Source organism: Neurospora hispaniola (assembly GCF_033458365.1).
Source record: "Neurospora hispaniola strain FGSC 10403 chromosome Unknown B0T23scaffold_1, whole genome shotgun sequence".
NCBI classification, from domain to species: Eukaryota; Fungi; Ascomycota; class Sordariomycetes; order Sordariales; family Sordariaceae; genus Neurospora; species Neurospora hispaniola.
The window spans coordinates 3,546,538-3,560,883 of record NW_026944406.1 but is presented as its reverse complement, the minus strand read 5'-3'; the positions used below and the strand labels follow the sequence as shown (position 1 = coordinate 3,560,883).

At 53.9% G+C, this 14,346-nt stretch overlaps 4 protein-coding genes across 4 annotated transcripts; 2 read left to right on the top strand and 2 right to left on the bottom strand.

Annotated features, from left to right (window-relative positions):
* The first annotated feature begins 2,536 nt into the window (after positions 1-2,536).
* On the top strand, positions 2,537-4,308 carry B0T23DRAFT_329871 (eukaryotic rRNA processing protein EBP2-domain-containing protein). Its single transcript, XM_062835700.1, has 2 exons — positions 2,537-3,543; positions 3,686-4,308. The coding sequence occupies exons 1-2, from the start codon at positions 2,586-2,588 to the stop codon at positions 4,039-4,041; spliced, it is 1,314 nt and encodes a 437-aa protein (XP_062697247.1). The 5' UTR covers positions 2,537-2,585; the 3' UTR covers positions 4,042-4,308.
* A 461-nt stretch (positions 4,309-4,769) lies between these two features.
* On the bottom strand, positions 4,770-6,683 carry B0T23DRAFT_21570 (putative 20S proteasome subunit alpha type 2). Its single transcript, XM_062833636.1, has 4 exons — positions 6,537-6,683; positions 6,372-6,467; positions 5,548-6,292; positions 4,770-5,486 (listed from the first exon to the last, which is right to left on the bottom strand). The coding sequence occupies exons 1-4, from the start codon at positions 6,549-6,551 to the stop codon at positions 4,831-4,833; spliced, it is 1,512 nt and encodes a 503-aa protein (XP_062697246.1). The 5' UTR covers positions 6,552-6,683; the 3' UTR covers positions 4,770-4,830.
* A 1,541-nt stretch (positions 6,684-8,224) lies between these two features.
* On the top strand, positions 8,225-11,792 carry B0T23DRAFT_349983 (P-loop containing nucleoside triphosphate hydrolase protein). Its single transcript, XM_062836048.1, has 3 exons — positions 8,225-8,807; positions 8,867-10,888; positions 10,960-11,792. Exons 1-3 carry the CDS (start codon positions 8,504-8,506, stop codon positions 11,451-11,453), a joined length of 2,820 nt encoding a protein of 939 aa, XP_062697245.1. The 5' UTR covers positions 8,225-8,503; the 3' UTR covers positions 11,454-11,792.
* Positions 11,793-11,956: 164 nt separating this feature from the next.
* On the bottom strand, positions 11,957-14,330 carry B0T23DRAFT_21469 (cation efflux family-domain-containing protein). The gene is made up of 2 exons (XM_062833622.1): positions 13,529-14,330; positions 11,957-13,471 (listed from the first exon to the last, which is right to left on the bottom strand). The coding sequence occupies exons 1-2, from the start codon at positions 14,270-14,272 to the stop codon at positions 12,200-12,202; spliced, it is 2,016 nt and encodes a 671-aa protein (XP_062697244.1). The 5' UTR covers positions 14,273-14,330; the 3' UTR covers positions 11,957-12,199.
* Between the last annotated feature and the right edge of the window lie 16 nt (positions 14,331-14,346).

Genomic DNA, 14,346 nt, shown 5'->3' with positions numbered 1-14,346 from the left:
AACACAGTACCACATTCTCTTCATAGGCATACCTGAATGTTTCAGGACCGAAGAAAGAAGGGTTTGCATGCATAGTTGGAACGATTGGCATTGTTGGTGTCGAGTTGACTCGAGTCTTATTTTCGATGGGGCCGAGAAACAATAGGTAGTAAGGAGGAACAATACTAAGCGCCACACGTCGCCAACCAAACAAACCCCTGAGTAGCTGCCAAACATTTACGCAAAGCGGTATGCGTATACTACAATAGCAACAAGCAAGAATAATAATTAATTCCGATCATGTACAAAATGTACAAGGACGTTCCGTTCTAGAACCTTGTCGGGCTTGTGTACACGCGAGTGCCACGTGCAAGTTTTCATAATATCTCTTGACATCATCCAGTGGCACGCCTCCATTGCAAGCAAAGGGATGAAAGATGGCAGAGATCGTCCCTTGTTCGCCGAGTACAATCTCAAGATATGCACAATACTAAGCGCTCACCACATGAGAGAATAGGACAGCCCGTCAAAACCGTCGTTTTGTTTGCCATCGAAGCCGCATTCGTTCTGCCAAAGAGGCTGCGCATGCGAAGCCGGTGGTGCAGTGTCATTCTTCCCTCTCTGGTCTGAGAGTGATGATACCAAGGCAAGATTGGAGGAGACACTTCAGACTGACGTTTGTCAGAAAATTCAATGAAGTGAAAAATCTATAAGAACGTCCGTCTCCTCCTCCCCAAGTCTGGATTTTCTTTTCCTCCTCATCCCACAACAGCCTTTGAATCCATTCAATAAACAACCCACAAACCATCAACATGCCTTCCACCGCTGCTTCCACCAAGGTCCCCCAGACCACCATGAACTTCAACGGCTACTGCGTTGTTATGTAAATAACCTCACAGTGCCTTGAAGGGCCAACGAGAGCATTGAGAGGCAGATACCAACCAGCTTTCCTCCAGCAATCTTCTGGCAAACCACCCATCTCACCTGAGTGATCCTGTTCTCGCAACATCACTCGATGAGAACCACTGAAGATCGGTATCTCGCCTCTCAACGTCTGACCAGCAATCTGCTTTTCCCTCTATCATGATCGAAAAGCCCACCTCTCGTTCGGCCACAACAGCAACCTCGCCTAGGAAGCTTCTTGTCTCTGCTTCATGGTGGACTCTGCACAATGGGAGCACCCACTGACAACAACCGGAGCGGTGAGGATCTTTCCTTGATGGGAATGGAAAAAACCTTTGTCAACCGGGGATATACATCCGCACACATCACACACACCATCCTTCACATAAACGACTTTCGCTTCTTCTTGTTGGGGATAACTTCACACGGGACTACTTTTCGTCCACACGGAGCTTTCCCTCTTCAATTTTCGACACTCAGGCAACTCACCTTATCTTTCTGACCCTTTCTCTCTTTTGTCGTTGATTCGACACCAAACACCCTTTGCGGACTGAGGACATCGCCGGCGGGAAACGATGCAGCAACTTCTCTGTGGTTCACACTCTTCGGCAAGCGTCACCTGGGAGTCGGCGGACTCACACCTTCCAACCTCGACCTCTTCCATCTGCTGGGAGGGAGCTATTTCGCGACATGCTTCTCTCTTTTGTTGGGTGGGACTTGCACGGGCTTGGGTATGGCGCTTGGTTCACCACTCCTTTTTCTTTGCGCACTTTCTTGGAAATTTCTTGGATAGGATTGTAGAGGAGGGAAGTCTTCCTTTCTGTCTTGGCAGGGAGGGGGGACTCGCGGGATGGAATTTCTGGAGGGGGAGGACCATATGGGGAGTTTTCACTGCATCCTTCTGATCTTGGTTTGCGAAGGGGAGGGATTGTGGGGGTGAGTTGGCTTGGATGAAGGATTTGAAGAGTGTTAGTTCTTTTAATAAAAAAACCCCCCGGTTGACACCATATCTTTGGATCCTTTCATGACCGTGACTATGATTGTGGATTTCCTTCCATCGTATGCAAGACTTTTCAGAGTAACTGACTTCAGTGATAAGGCTGTCAACCTGCAGATGGAACGCTTGATCGATCATCAAGGCAAGATACGTCGAGGAATGGCCTCGGCTCCGAGAAAACAGACTACACCTCATTACTTATATTAGCTTCACGTCCCAGACATATATCTGATCTGTTTCGGCCAGGTTAGGTTCGTGATGTTTGCGCGGGACAAGGCTCCTCCACTGAACGCGAAGTTTGATGTAACAAGAGACTCGTGTTGAACCACCTTGACACAGGCTGCGGGTAGCTTACGAGAAACTGGGCAGAGATACACAGGCATGGTGATATACGCGAGCAATCAATCTTAAGATCACCGAGAAAACGCAGTTCCGTGACCATCACCGTCACCACAGACCCATTGTAATTCGTAAGGGTTGGGGTTTGATGTGCCAGATTCAGAGAGAATGTGAAGGGGACTTCCAGGAGCTGGACTGTGGATACCTCTATGCTGGGCGCCAAGCATGTGGGTCTGCCTCCGACCCACCAGGCTTATCTTATCGGGTAATGGCAGCCATGTCAAAAAAAAGTTTCCAGAACTGCAGGCGCTGCCGCTTCTCGAGCTCATCATCCAAATCGATTGTACAGCAACCCCACATAATCACAATGCCGCGACAGTCCACCCGCACAAAAAAGCCGGCCACCGAGGCCCTTGAGGCTGAGAAGGTCGAGAAGCTTGTTGAAGAGAAGCCCCAGAAGGAGCAGAAGAAGCGTGGCAGAAAGCCCAAGCAGGTCGTCGAAGAGACCCCTGTAGAGGACAAGATGGAGGTCGAGGAGGAGCAGAAGGGGGAAGAAACCACCACTCAGACCAAGGCCGACGAGCAGAAACCAGAGCAACAAGAAGAGGCCGGTTCAGATTCTGAGGAGGGTAGTGACGACGAAGAGGACAACGATCTCGATCTTGATGCACTTGACGAATCCGATTCCGACTCAGAATTCGAGCGCGACCTGAACGAGAAGCAATCCGCCGCCGGCATCCAGGCAAACAAGTACCAGAAGGCCGCCGAGGAATCGAGCGACGAGGAGGAGGACGAGGATGAGATTGACATTGACGAGCTCGACGTCGACGGAGAAGAAGGAGAGGAGGTCAAGGCCATTTCGAAGGCGCGCCAGACAATAAACAACAAGCAAGGTCTTCTGACAGCGCTTAAGCGCTTCGCTCTCGACACAACCGACAAAGTCCCATTTGCCTTCCACCAGTCCATCGTTGCCAAGAAGGTGACGGAGGAGTCCATCCCCTCGATTGACGACGACCTGGCCCGCGAGCTGGCCTTCATGAACCAGGCGCTCGAGGCCGCCCGCGTCGGCCGCACCCTCCTCCGCAAGGAGGGTGTTCCCTTCACCCGCCCTACCGACTACTTTGCCGAGACGCTGCGCAGCGACGAGACTATGGAGAAGGTCAAGGCCAAGCTTATCGAGGAGGCCACGGCCAAGAAGGCCTCGGCCGAGGCGCGCAAGCAGCGCGACCTCAAGAAGTTCGGCAAGCAGGTGCAGGTGGCCAAGCAGCAGGAGCGTGCCAAGCAGAAGCGTGACACACTCGAGAAGATCAATCTTCTCAAGAAGAGTACGTGCCTCTCCTATCCTTCTCCTCCCCCTTCCCCTTCCCCTTCCCTTCTTAGTCCCATAACAAGTCCTCTTCCTCTTCTTTCCCCTCCCCCACTTGATGATAACTGAAGCCAACTAACCTCCGCCTCCTCCTTAAACAGAGCGCAAGGACGGCGGTGGCCCCACCGGCGCCAACGAAGCCGAAGACCTCTTTGACGTTGCCGTCGACAACGAGCTCAAGGGCGGCCCTAGCGGCAACAACAGCAAAAAGCGTGGCCGCGACGGCAAGGAGGGCGGCGGGCCCAACGCCAAGAGGCAACGGAAGGATGCCAAGTTTGGCTTCGGCGGCAAGAAGAAGTACGCCAAGTCCAACGACGCCCTCTCGTCGGGCGACGTGAGCGGGTTCAGTGCGAGGAAGATGAAATCGGGCGGCCCAGCAGGCGGCAAGCCCAAGAAGTTCAAGCCTGCGCCTAGGCCTGGTAAGGCTAGGAGAAAGGCGGGGGCTGGAAAGAGGTGAAGTGAGTAAGCTTCACTGTGGCAGGAGCGAGAAGAAGCAGTGGAAGTGAAGAGCGGCGTCGATGCCATGATGGGTAATTTGTTTCCAACCTAGTACAAAAGGTCAGCACGGCAGGTTGGTGACGAAGGTGGTAGTAGCGTGTATGAGTATATATCATCATGGGACCGGTCATACAACAAACACCATTGAAGGATTCAGATCAATTCAGTAGCCACTACCTTTACTTAGATACCTAAAGAGTTCTTTTCATGCCTTACAGTTTGATGGTGTTACCCGCTTGGCTTGAGGTCCTTTTCTCATATTCATTATCTTGCAGAATGGTCATATCCGTTCACCCGAACAAACGGGTTCCTTACTTTCACCTTCATTCAAAGGCCTCGCTGTCGGCTCGTGAACACAAGCAGATCTCGGTCACTGCAGTTTGGGTGAGCATCATCCTATCATGGACGAGCCGCGCAAGGGCCATCGCTGCTTTAAGATTACTTCAGAAACACTAGTACACGAGACATCCCCCTTTCACTCCTCGAACCCGCATGGTAAGGGGTTTGATGCGCAACACCATCGTAACGCCCGCTTGCTGCTATTAATCGAGACGAGCCTAAACCCAAACCCAGATTCAGACCCAAATAGACCTGGAAAGACCCATGACCACCAACGCCAGACATAGACCCGCCTTTCCTGAAGCCACAAGCAAATAGAAGGAAAAAAACAACAACACGAAGGGCCACTCATCCAATTTAACCCCACCGCTGTGTAGGATTAGAACGAAAACCTCGCCTGAAGGGTATTTCAGTGGTATGGCGTCAACTCTGGGAAGAACTGAGCAATCTTATTCGGATTTCCGAACTCGGACCTGCCCGCTTCTGGAGTAACGGGACTTGTTGCCGTCTCCGTGCTGATTATGCTACTGGTTGTGCTATTGTTCGTCGAGGTGGTGGTGAGGCTGTAGCCCATGCTGGCTGCTGAATAGGCCTCTCCCAAAGCGGTGGTCAACGAGGCACGCTTCTTCTTGATATTTCCCTGTGCCGGTGGTTGCTGGGATCCTGCCCGTAGTAACTGCGGAGGCGCCGAGATGTTACGGACATCGGCTATGTTAGACGGGTTGTTCGCTGATTCAACGTTTGCTAGCGGCATCCGGCTTCGAGGTATGGCGGTATCTGTGGTTGTTCGGACCGGGTTGGGGGTGAATGATGGTATTGTGGGACCCAAAAACTTCTTCTGGGCATGCTGGTGGGGACTCTCAATCTCGATGGCTGGCATGAGAACTGTGGCAGGGCCGCGTGATGACGTCTTCTCGTTTGCGGCCAAGCCCTTCGAACTGACGAAAGCCGTAGAGCGGCGCTGCTGGGGATCTTGCTCGTAATACTGGTCCTTGATAGGATGCACCAGAACAGTTTGATTGTGGATAGTCAAGATCGAGTTGGTAGGTACGTTTACCCAGTTTTCTATACGGCTTGTTAGTTACGCCCCCGAGCACTTGATTTGGCATAGACTGATCAAACATACCTCTCTCAAAGGATAAGGGCTCACTCGCAACCAGCACGACGTCAGCCCCCTTATCGCTTCTTTCCATCTGGTAGTCCCGGTTCTCGGGATCTGCTTCCCTCGTCTCCCACAATGTCCCGGAGGAGTAATACAAACTAGCAGCCTCGTCTGTGGAACTACCGACATATCGGGTACAAATGATCGAGTGTCCGTCTGTAAGGGCGAAATTCAAAAGACTACGGGTGTCGATGTTCTCCGAGTGTACTAGACTCTCTGGGATATTGTCAATCAGCTCGTTGATGATGTCAATCGTCCTGAGCATAGCCTTTCGCAAAACAGTCGGTCCAAAACCACCCTCGGGTTGCGAGCTTGGATCGAAGCCCATACGCTCCAATGTGTCGAGGAACAGAGCGAAGGCCCATTCGCTGTCGGTTCCGCCCGCCACACCCAGGTACCATTTATCGGCAAGACGCTCGCCAAGTCTTCTCTTGATGTACTTCCATCCTCCCAGTCCGCCATTGTGCATCCACATAAGACTTCCATGGCAGAAAGGGTGGCAGTTGTCCTCGCTCAGGGTGCCTTCGGTGGTAGCTCGGACATGGGCGAATACAAGATGTGAGGCGGTCTTGGAGGCAAGACGTTGGAGGTTTTGGCAGTTCCATGCGGGGGTCGTTGATGTAAACAGGCAAGGCGCCGAACCGAGCTTAGGATCTGTGTAGAATCCTATTCCGAAGCCATCCGCATTGTTTTGGCCGCGACGGGTATCCTGCGCGGTGACATTGTGGTGAGTCACGGTGCTCAACGTTAAGAGGGTTGCAAGGGACGAACACGGGGGAATAGCATACCAGTCGCAATCGCGAATCGAAAGACTGCTTGAGAATCGAATGGGCAGGGTCGAGAACCAGCTTGGAGAGCAGGATTTCGTCGCTTCCTTTGTATACCTGTTGATTTGCCGTTCAATAAGCAGGCGTTTCTTGACACGATCACCGATTCGGAAATTGTTGTCTTACCAGAAACCGACACATGGCCAACGGTGTGTGTAGACTGAGGATGAAGCTAAGGTATGACAATGCCGGCAATTGCAAGTCTGCAGCAGCGTGAGAGCGTCGTACTAGTTGCTACCGTGTCGTTGAATTGAGGCGTACTGTTTGCTGCTGAAAACACTGACGTCGCCAGGTCGGGTTGGCTTCCAGGATCGAAGAGAATCGTTTATTTGTTTGTTTGTTTGTTTGTTGCCTGCAAGAATCGCAATGGCAAGGGGACGCGCGGCGAAGATATCGACGGTTCTTTTCAAGGGCCAAGCGTGCCTATGACCAACAAGGACTGAGCCGACACAAAGAGTTCAAGTATGAGTTTTGTAGAAAGGCGGATGCGGGCTTGCGTAATTGGACCCTTTCGGGCAAGAAAAAGAATGAGACGGGGAGCTGGAAAGACGGTGGGATAGATTTGAATCTGGGGTCCCGCCAGTGCAGTGCACGGGACGACGTCGCCGACAGGTATATCCCAGGGCGGGCAGCGTGTCTAGTCATGCACAGCGGCAGTCCAGCCCGTTCAGGGCTGACGGCATCGCCTGCGAGAATGGCGGAATGCGTGGAAGGCGCAACACAATCTTGGGGCGGGCATTTTGCGCCCACTTCAGGGTCTCCAGGCTTGCCACACTGCGACGGGCAGGCACGACTGCCAGGCACGTCTGGGTTCTCGGCACGACTACCAACCAACCTGAAGGCAGGTGCAGGCGCACGATTGGATGTCGATGTCAACGCGGGACGACGGAAGCCCGGCCGTTTCTTTTTCTGTCCGGGTGTACATTGATTCATCTGACAACCTCAACACTCCGATCCTCATTCATGTCTCGCCCTTTTCAGGCGGACAAAGGAGTTCCTGGCAAAAACCTCATGCCCTCGTAACCGATAGAACAAGAACAATTCAGCTGGCCAGGGTTCCATGTCTCTTGATTCTAGCCGAGCCTGGCGCGCCTGGCGAGCCAGCCATGACTGAAGATACATGTCTCGTTTCTGCTGCCCAAACATCAGATTCTGATTTCACGGGTTATCAGGCAATAAATGATCCCGTTGGTACGAGTTGTTTGCAGCGGGACCATCGCATACACTACAATCACACCAGCTCATTGCAGTGTCCCTGAATCCAGCAACAATGGAAGAAGATCTTGTTTCATGTCAGCTACCCGCCTCACTTGCCTACTGCTCAACGGATCTCAGACATCTCTGGGTAGTAACAAATGAACTAAGCCCAAGTGCTAGCGCTACACCGTCCTCCAGAGACCTTATGCATGTGACTTGTACCGGATTGACGAGCAGTCACGATGCAGTCCTATGCAGATAGTGTACAGTATATAAATATTTTTCGACCAGAGTCCAAAGTAAAACCACATGGAACCTCAAAATGCTAGACATAGTACCCTTTCAGGAGGGCGGCGACTTGAGGGATCTCAGGATTGGATCTTGGGACTGCCCGCAGTTGGTGGTTCAGTTTCCTGTACCTACCTAGGTAGTGTAGGATCCAAGAATCTACTTGTACAAAGATATCGTTTGCCACTACAAAACCTGCCAAACACTAACAATGACTGCCCCACTTTTAGGTCCCAAGCAGCGCCCCCAGCCCACGGGCGGGCACTGTCCAGTCCCAATTTTTGTGGGTGGGGTGAGTTTGGCGGGCTGGCCGCGCGTGGCGTAGGGGAGGCTCCCAGAATCCCGTTCGGCTCCTGAGTTGTCAAACCGGGGCCATCGCGACTTGTTTGTGACCGGGCATCAACGAACCACTGACGATAACACTACCCGATCCGACTCCGTGATCACATCCGGACTTCTTTTCATCCGACTCGAGGGGTCCTGTGCCCTGTGAGACCGACATACAACGCCGACGACATACGACGACGACCCTGGCCCGTTGATCGACGCCTAGATGCCGTGCCTGATTGCATGATCCGAGACAGGCACCGCTTCGTCGTTCCTCCATCATGAGCGCACAGCTTCGCGCTGCCGGGGCCCTGGGCCCCGTCGCCCGGCGTGTGACTCTCCGAGCTATTCGCCCGTATCATAGCCAGCTTCCTACCGGCGGCCTTCAACGAACTGAGCATGCCTCGCGAGCATTGCGGCGCTCGATGCGCTTCCCCGCCAACTCCTATCACAACGCCGTCATTGTTCGGAATGCTTCCTTCATCCGCCTTCTCCCCAAGCTGGCCCTCAAGTTTGCGCGCATCCCTGCCTTGTTCGGCACCATGATGATTGGAGGCGTCGCATGGATTCAGTATCAGGCCATACGTAAGCGACCTACGGCCTGAGTCTGCTGGTAGTTGGGTACCCCGCTAACAAAGACACAGAGGTGAGCAATTCGGCCCAAGAAGTCTTCGGTAACGTCAGAGATACCGTCACCACAACCGCCTCCGGCCTGTGGGGCAGCGCCGTCGATATTGCCGAACAGACCAAGCGAGGTTGGGATAATACAAAGGAAGAATTCGAGCTGCCTGAATGGTTAGGGAACCTCTTCAAATCAGAGGGCGGACCTGAAGGGGGTAACAACAACGGTTCCGGACCTGGAAGACCCGAACCCCCCAAGAAAGCAAGGATGGGCGCCGCCGTTGGCGCTTCAGCAGCTGCTTATGGTTACGATGATGCAGCCGAAGAGGATGACCGGACCCCCGAGGAAATCTCCAAGGACGATCAGATGATGTACATGACCAAGATGATGATCGAGATTCGGAACCTACTCCAAAAAGTTGGCCAGTCGAGCACGGTCTCTCTGCCCTCGATCGTTGTTATCGGATCTCAGTCGTCGGGAAAGAGCTCGGTTCTCGAAGCCATTGTTGGTCATGAGTTCTTGCCCAAAGGCAACAACATGATCACTCGCCGACCGATCGAGTTAACGCTGGTGAACGACCCCAAGGTTAGCGCCGATTACGGTGAATTCCCGGACCTTGGTCTTCATAGGATCACCGACTTCTCTCTGATACAAAAGAACCTTACCGAGCTCAACCAGTCCGTTCCCGAACGCGAGTGTGTCTCCGACGACCCAATCCGTCTTACCATCCACTCACCCCGAGTTCCGGACCTGTCTTTGATCGATTTGCCCGGTTACATCCAGGTTGCTGGAGAGAACCAACCCCGGGAGCTCAAGCGCAAGATCTCGGAGCTTTGCGATAAGTATATCCGAGGTCCCAATATCATTCTCGCCATTTCTGCCGCCGATGTTGATCTGGCCAACTCGACTGCCTTGCAGGCAAGCCGTAGGGTTGACCCCAGGGGAGAACGGACGATTGGTGTCATCACCAAGATGGATTTGGTTGAACCGGAGAAGGGTGCGGCAATTTTGAGCGACAAGCAATATCCTCTACGTCTGGGTTATGTTGGTGTGATTTCCAGGGCTCCTCAGCAAACAGGGCTCTTCAAGCGGGATACCGGTGCTCTCCTGAGACAGATCAGCAAAAATGAGAAATCCTACTTCAGCACTCATCCTGAATTTGGCCCAGACTCTGGTGTCAACATCGGCACCGTAACACTACGCAAGAAGCTCATGCATGTCCTGGAACAGCAAATGTCATCGAAGCTGCAGGATACAACAGCTGCCATTCAGCGCGAGCTCGAAGAAACGTCATACCAGTTCAAGGTTCAGTATAATGAGGAGCCCATGACTGCGGAAGCATACCTTGCCGCAAGCTTGGACGACTTCAAGCACGCCTTTAAGAGGTTTGCTTCCAGCTTTGGCCGTCCCCAAATGCAGCAATTACTAAAAGAGGCTCTCGACCAGCGGGTCCTCGATCAATTGGCAGCCAAGTACTGGAACAAGCCTATCGAGGATCTCTCCCCTGCTCCGTTTGAGCCGGAGAACATTGCCGATCTTCCAAAGGCCGACCCCGACTCACAGTTCTGGCATATGCAGCTCGATACCGCAACCTCGGCACTGACCCGGCTGGGCGTCGGTCGCTTGGCTGCTACCGTGGTCGCCAACGCTATCCAGGCCAACGTGGACAAGCTCGTCAACAAGTCGACCTTCGCCAAACACCCCTCTGCGCGCCAGGTCATCAATGAAGCTGCCGCCACCGTCCTCGCCGATCGTTCATACACCACCAGCGATGGTATCGAGTTTTCTCTCAAGCCTTACAAGTATGAAGTCGACATCCAGCCACAGGAGTGGTCGCAAGGGCGGGATCACGTTGCCGGTGTCCTCAAGATGGAATTGGACCAGTGCCAGAGGGCCATGGGCAACCTAGAAAATTCCGTCGGAGGCAAGAGGAAACTGAAGGAGGTCATGAACTTTGTCGACAAGGCTCGCAAGGGTGAGATTGTCGTCGAGGGAGAGACCAGGAACGGTGCCGGTGGATTCAGTGCTGCTCTGCTCCAGAAAGGTATGTTCTCTATCACTCAAGCACTTCTTTTATCCCCTCCACGAACACCAACTAACAAATGTCAAAACCAGGCCGCGAAGCCGTCTTCCTCCGCGACCGCGCCGACATCATCAACATGCGCATCATGGCCGTCAAGTCGCGCCAGTGCAAGTCTCTCGAGAACAAGTACTACTGCCCCGAAGTCTTCCTAGACGCCGTCGCCACCAAGCTCACCCAGACCTCTGTTCTGTTCCTCAACGTGGAAATGCTCAACGACTTTTACGCCCGTTTTCCCCGAGAGGTCGAGTCCAAGCTGGGCGAGCAGATGCTCGGCGGCGGGCTCGAGCGCTTCGCCTCCGAGGACCCCCGCATCCGTCGTCACTTGGATCTAATCCGCCGCAAGGAGCTCCTCGAGCTCGTGCTGTCCAAGATTGAGGGATTGAGAAGGTTCCATAGGGCGGATGATGATGTCGCTGGTGCTCATGATTATCATGGACATGGGCATAGGGCTTACAATGGGAATCTGGGCAAGAAGAGTTCATCGAGTTCGGGGTCGGGGTCTTCGAGGGGGAGGTTTGGGTTTTAAGATTAGGGAGTGAGCGGTGTGTGAAGAGGGGGAAAAGGATGAAGGTGGTTGATACGGTGGACTTGAAGAAGAGAAAGAAAAAGGGTGAGGAAGATGAAGGGAAAAAAACAGACTTGTTGGAAGTAGTGCTTATGACTGGGAGTGTTCTGTTTATAGGTCAACAGGAAGGGATCGGAGGTAGAGGGCGTTCGTGCTTGAGAACATTTGATTAGGTTTCTTGGTCGGGCTTTTGTCAATTATCGCATGGGGGAAGCGAGTTGATGGAATTTATAGGGTCGTCTGTTTCTTCAGGTGTAAGATCGCAAAGGCAGGCAGGCAGGCAGGCAGGCAGGCAGGCAGATCTGGGAATTGATCGGCGTCATCATATAAGGGCTTCATATACTACTAGTCTACTCTGTTCAGTTTTATCCTGCTGTTCTCACCTCATCTTGGCGCCTACTGTACTGGGTTGACGACGAAATGAAGAAGGAAAACATCACGAGCATTTATTCACTGACATGGGACTTGGGTAGGTATACGTTGCAGAAACGCTTGTCTGATAACAAGTCCGCCAGATTTTACTTTGCCTCTTCTGGCTTCCTGAGTAAACACGCGCTGGCAAAATAGCCAACGAAACTATCTTCATCGTCATCAAAGGACCATGCCTATCCTCTTTTCCAATTCCAAAGCGAACAAGCTTTATTTATTTCGCCCAAAAAATCCTAGTCATTATCCTTGTACATAATATCCCTTTAAAGTTTTCCCAGCTACGTAGAATCAGTACTCATCTGCACCGTAACCTCCCACCTTAAATTCGACCCCCTTCCATACCCTTCACCCAACCGACTCTGCACCAACCTCGCCAACCGACTTCTCAGCTGCGCCAGCGCGCCGTCATCCATCCCTTTGGTAGCCAGACAAACCTTCAAGTTGGCCATGGCCAGACCGTAGTGCACTTGCCAGAACTGAGCCTCTTCGACGCGCTTGATTTGGGGTTCGGATTCGATCTCGCGGACGACGGCAGAGACTTGGCTGTTGTTGTTATTCTCTCCTGCCGCCAAACTGTCCATTTTCTTATCCGAGGATGCCGCTGTAGATGGCGGAGAATGCGAGATATCTCTTGGACCAGAATAGCTCATCAACAACATCAGCCCCTGCGCAATCGCCAGACGAGTGCCCAACACAAACATGCTGACGGCTATCGAGGCGCAAATGAGCCGGTCGAGCCAGACGAAGTACGAGACGCTGAGGAGCGGGAGGAGCAGCATGACGCAGGCGAAGAACGTAGTCAGCAGGTGGAACGGGTTGGACAGGATGCCTGCGTGCGGCAGGAGCTTGCGCAGGTATGGCAGGGGCACGCGCATGACGCGACCGATGCGGCTGTGGTTGCGCAGGCCGTAAGCGCTTATCAATGTGCTGAGGATGGCGGCTAAACTGGCAAAGTCGACAGCCCCGGCCGAGACGCGCGGGGTGGTGGCGTCGTGGGCGTGGATGTGCGCTATCGGCGTCGAAGGGGCCAGGTTTGCGCTCGTGTCGTCCAGGGTGTCCGGTAGAGGGTGGTGAGGCGCATGCTCGCCTACGTTTTCCAGCGCGTGCTTGATGTTATGCGAGAGCAGGTCGAAGCCGCCGAAGACGAGGAAGACGGACATGGCAAAACCGGCGAGGACCTCGGCGCGCTGCAGACCAAAGGGGTGTCGGATGCTGGACCGCCGCCAGACTTCGAAGTTGCCGAGGACATCGACGGCGACGCAGACGGCGGCAGAACCAACGTCGAAGGCGACCAGATGCGAGAGGGCAGTCATGGCGAGCGAGCCCTCGGCGCTGAGGAAGACGTAGCCGGCTATGGCGGCGTGGCAGCAGCACCACCAGAAGCGCATGCGCTGAAGCTTCTGCATGCTATGCCATGCTTCCTTGAAGGTCGGGATAGGGAGGGAAGCGGGAAGGACGGGCGGTGGGCGCGGTGGGGGTTCCTGAAAGAAGGAATGTTGGGCGCTGATGGATGAGTGTTTGTAGCGATGGCCGCGGCGTTGACCGATGTTCTGGGGAGATTGCCATTAACAAGAAGGAGGTATAGACGGGACAGCAACGCAACATACAGATTTGACGGGCCCCGAAGAGATGATCTGGGTCTGGAAGTTGAAGGGGTTCTTTGGCGGCGCACTAGACTCGCCCGTGGTGGGAGACGCAGACCCGTCCTGGCTCGCCATTGCAAAGGAACTGGGGTCGGGCGATGGGGACCGCAGAAGGCTCAGGTTCGCGTGATCGGGATGAAGGAAGGTGTCGGACGAGAAGGTTGTTGATCGCGGGGAGATGGGGGGCTTGTAGGTTGGCGAAAGCAAGAGGCCTTGGGATTTGCTGCGGTTGTCCTGTGACGGAGACTGTGACGGGGATGGGGGCAATGGAGCGGCTAGATTGTGGGAGCCAGTATCATCCTGGTCGCGATCGTCGAGGGCCAAGGAGATGATGGTGGTCTCGATAGCGTCGCCGCTGCTGCCGCTATTGTGTCGCCAGTCTCTCGGGGCACCTTCAGCGTCGCCCCCGTGATCGTCGTCCGCAGCAGGGTACACAATTGCCGGCGCGATGACGGGGAGGCCAGTCGCCATGTGCCTGCTGTTCGGTGAATTGTGATGGAAGTCGGTTGACAGAGGCGTGGATGTGGTCGTCGCCGTGGCCGTGGCCATGTCTACCGCGGCGGCGCAACCGCGTTCATTGGCCGGCAGCGCCAGGGGCAGAGGTGGAGGGCCAGGCAGAGTGGAGGCAGACTTGGTGACGGTGGACCGCCGTGTCAGGGGTGAGCGACCGTAGTCGGCATTAGGCTTAGCGCCAGTCTGGGGCTCCATTGGTCCAGGTCTTTTTTAGTCTCTCTCAAGGGTTGTCTCCATGTTTTCACCTGTCCAGAGGTGAAAGTTATAAC

What these genes read in the sequence shown, in the direction of transcription:
- B0T23DRAFT_21469 (XM_062833622.1), bottom strand. Translation starts at nt 14,272, where the DNA reads ATGGAGCCCCAGACTGGCGCTAAGCCTAATGCCGACTACGGTCGCTCA. An exon ending in CTTCGGGGCCCGTCAAATCT is followed by an intron (nt 13,472 to 13,528) that starts GTATGTTGCGTT and finishes CAATCTCCCCAG; the next exon opens with AACATCGGTCAACGCCGCGG.
- B0T23DRAFT_21570 (XM_062833636.1), bottom strand. An exon ending in TCGATTCGCGATTGCGACTG is followed by an intron (nt 6,293 to 6,371) that starts GTATGCTATTCC and finishes GTCACCGCGCAG; the next exon opens with GATACCCGTCGCGGCCAAAA. An exon ending in GCCCTTATCCTTTGAGAGAG is followed by an intron (nt 5,487 to 5,547) that starts GTATGTTTGATC and finishes CAAGCCGTATAG; the next exon opens with AAAACTGGGTAAACGTACCT.
- B0T23DRAFT_329871 (XM_062835700.1), top strand. Translation starts at nt 2,586, where the DNA reads ATGCCGCGACAGTCCACCCGCACAAAAAAGCCGGCCACCGAGGCCCTT. An exon ending in GATCAATCTTCTCAAGAAGA is followed by an intron (nt 3,544 to 3,685) that starts GTACGTGCCTCT and finishes CTCCTTAAACAG; the next exon opens with AGCGCAAGGACGGCGGTGGC.
- B0T23DRAFT_349983 (XM_062836048.1), top strand. Translation starts at nt 8,504, where the DNA reads ATGAGCGCACAGCTTCGCGCTGCCGGGGCCCTGGGCCCCGTCGCCCGG. An exon ending in GATTCAGTATCAGGCCATAC is followed by an intron (nt 8,808 to 8,866) that starts GTAAGCGACCTA and finishes ACAAAGACACAG; the next exon opens with AGGTGAGCAATTCGGCCCAA. An exon ending in TGCTGCTCTGCTCCAGAAAG is followed by an intron (nt 10,889 to 10,959) that starts GTATGTTCTCTA and finishes TGTCAAAACCAG; the next exon opens with GCCGCGAAGCCGTCTTCCTC.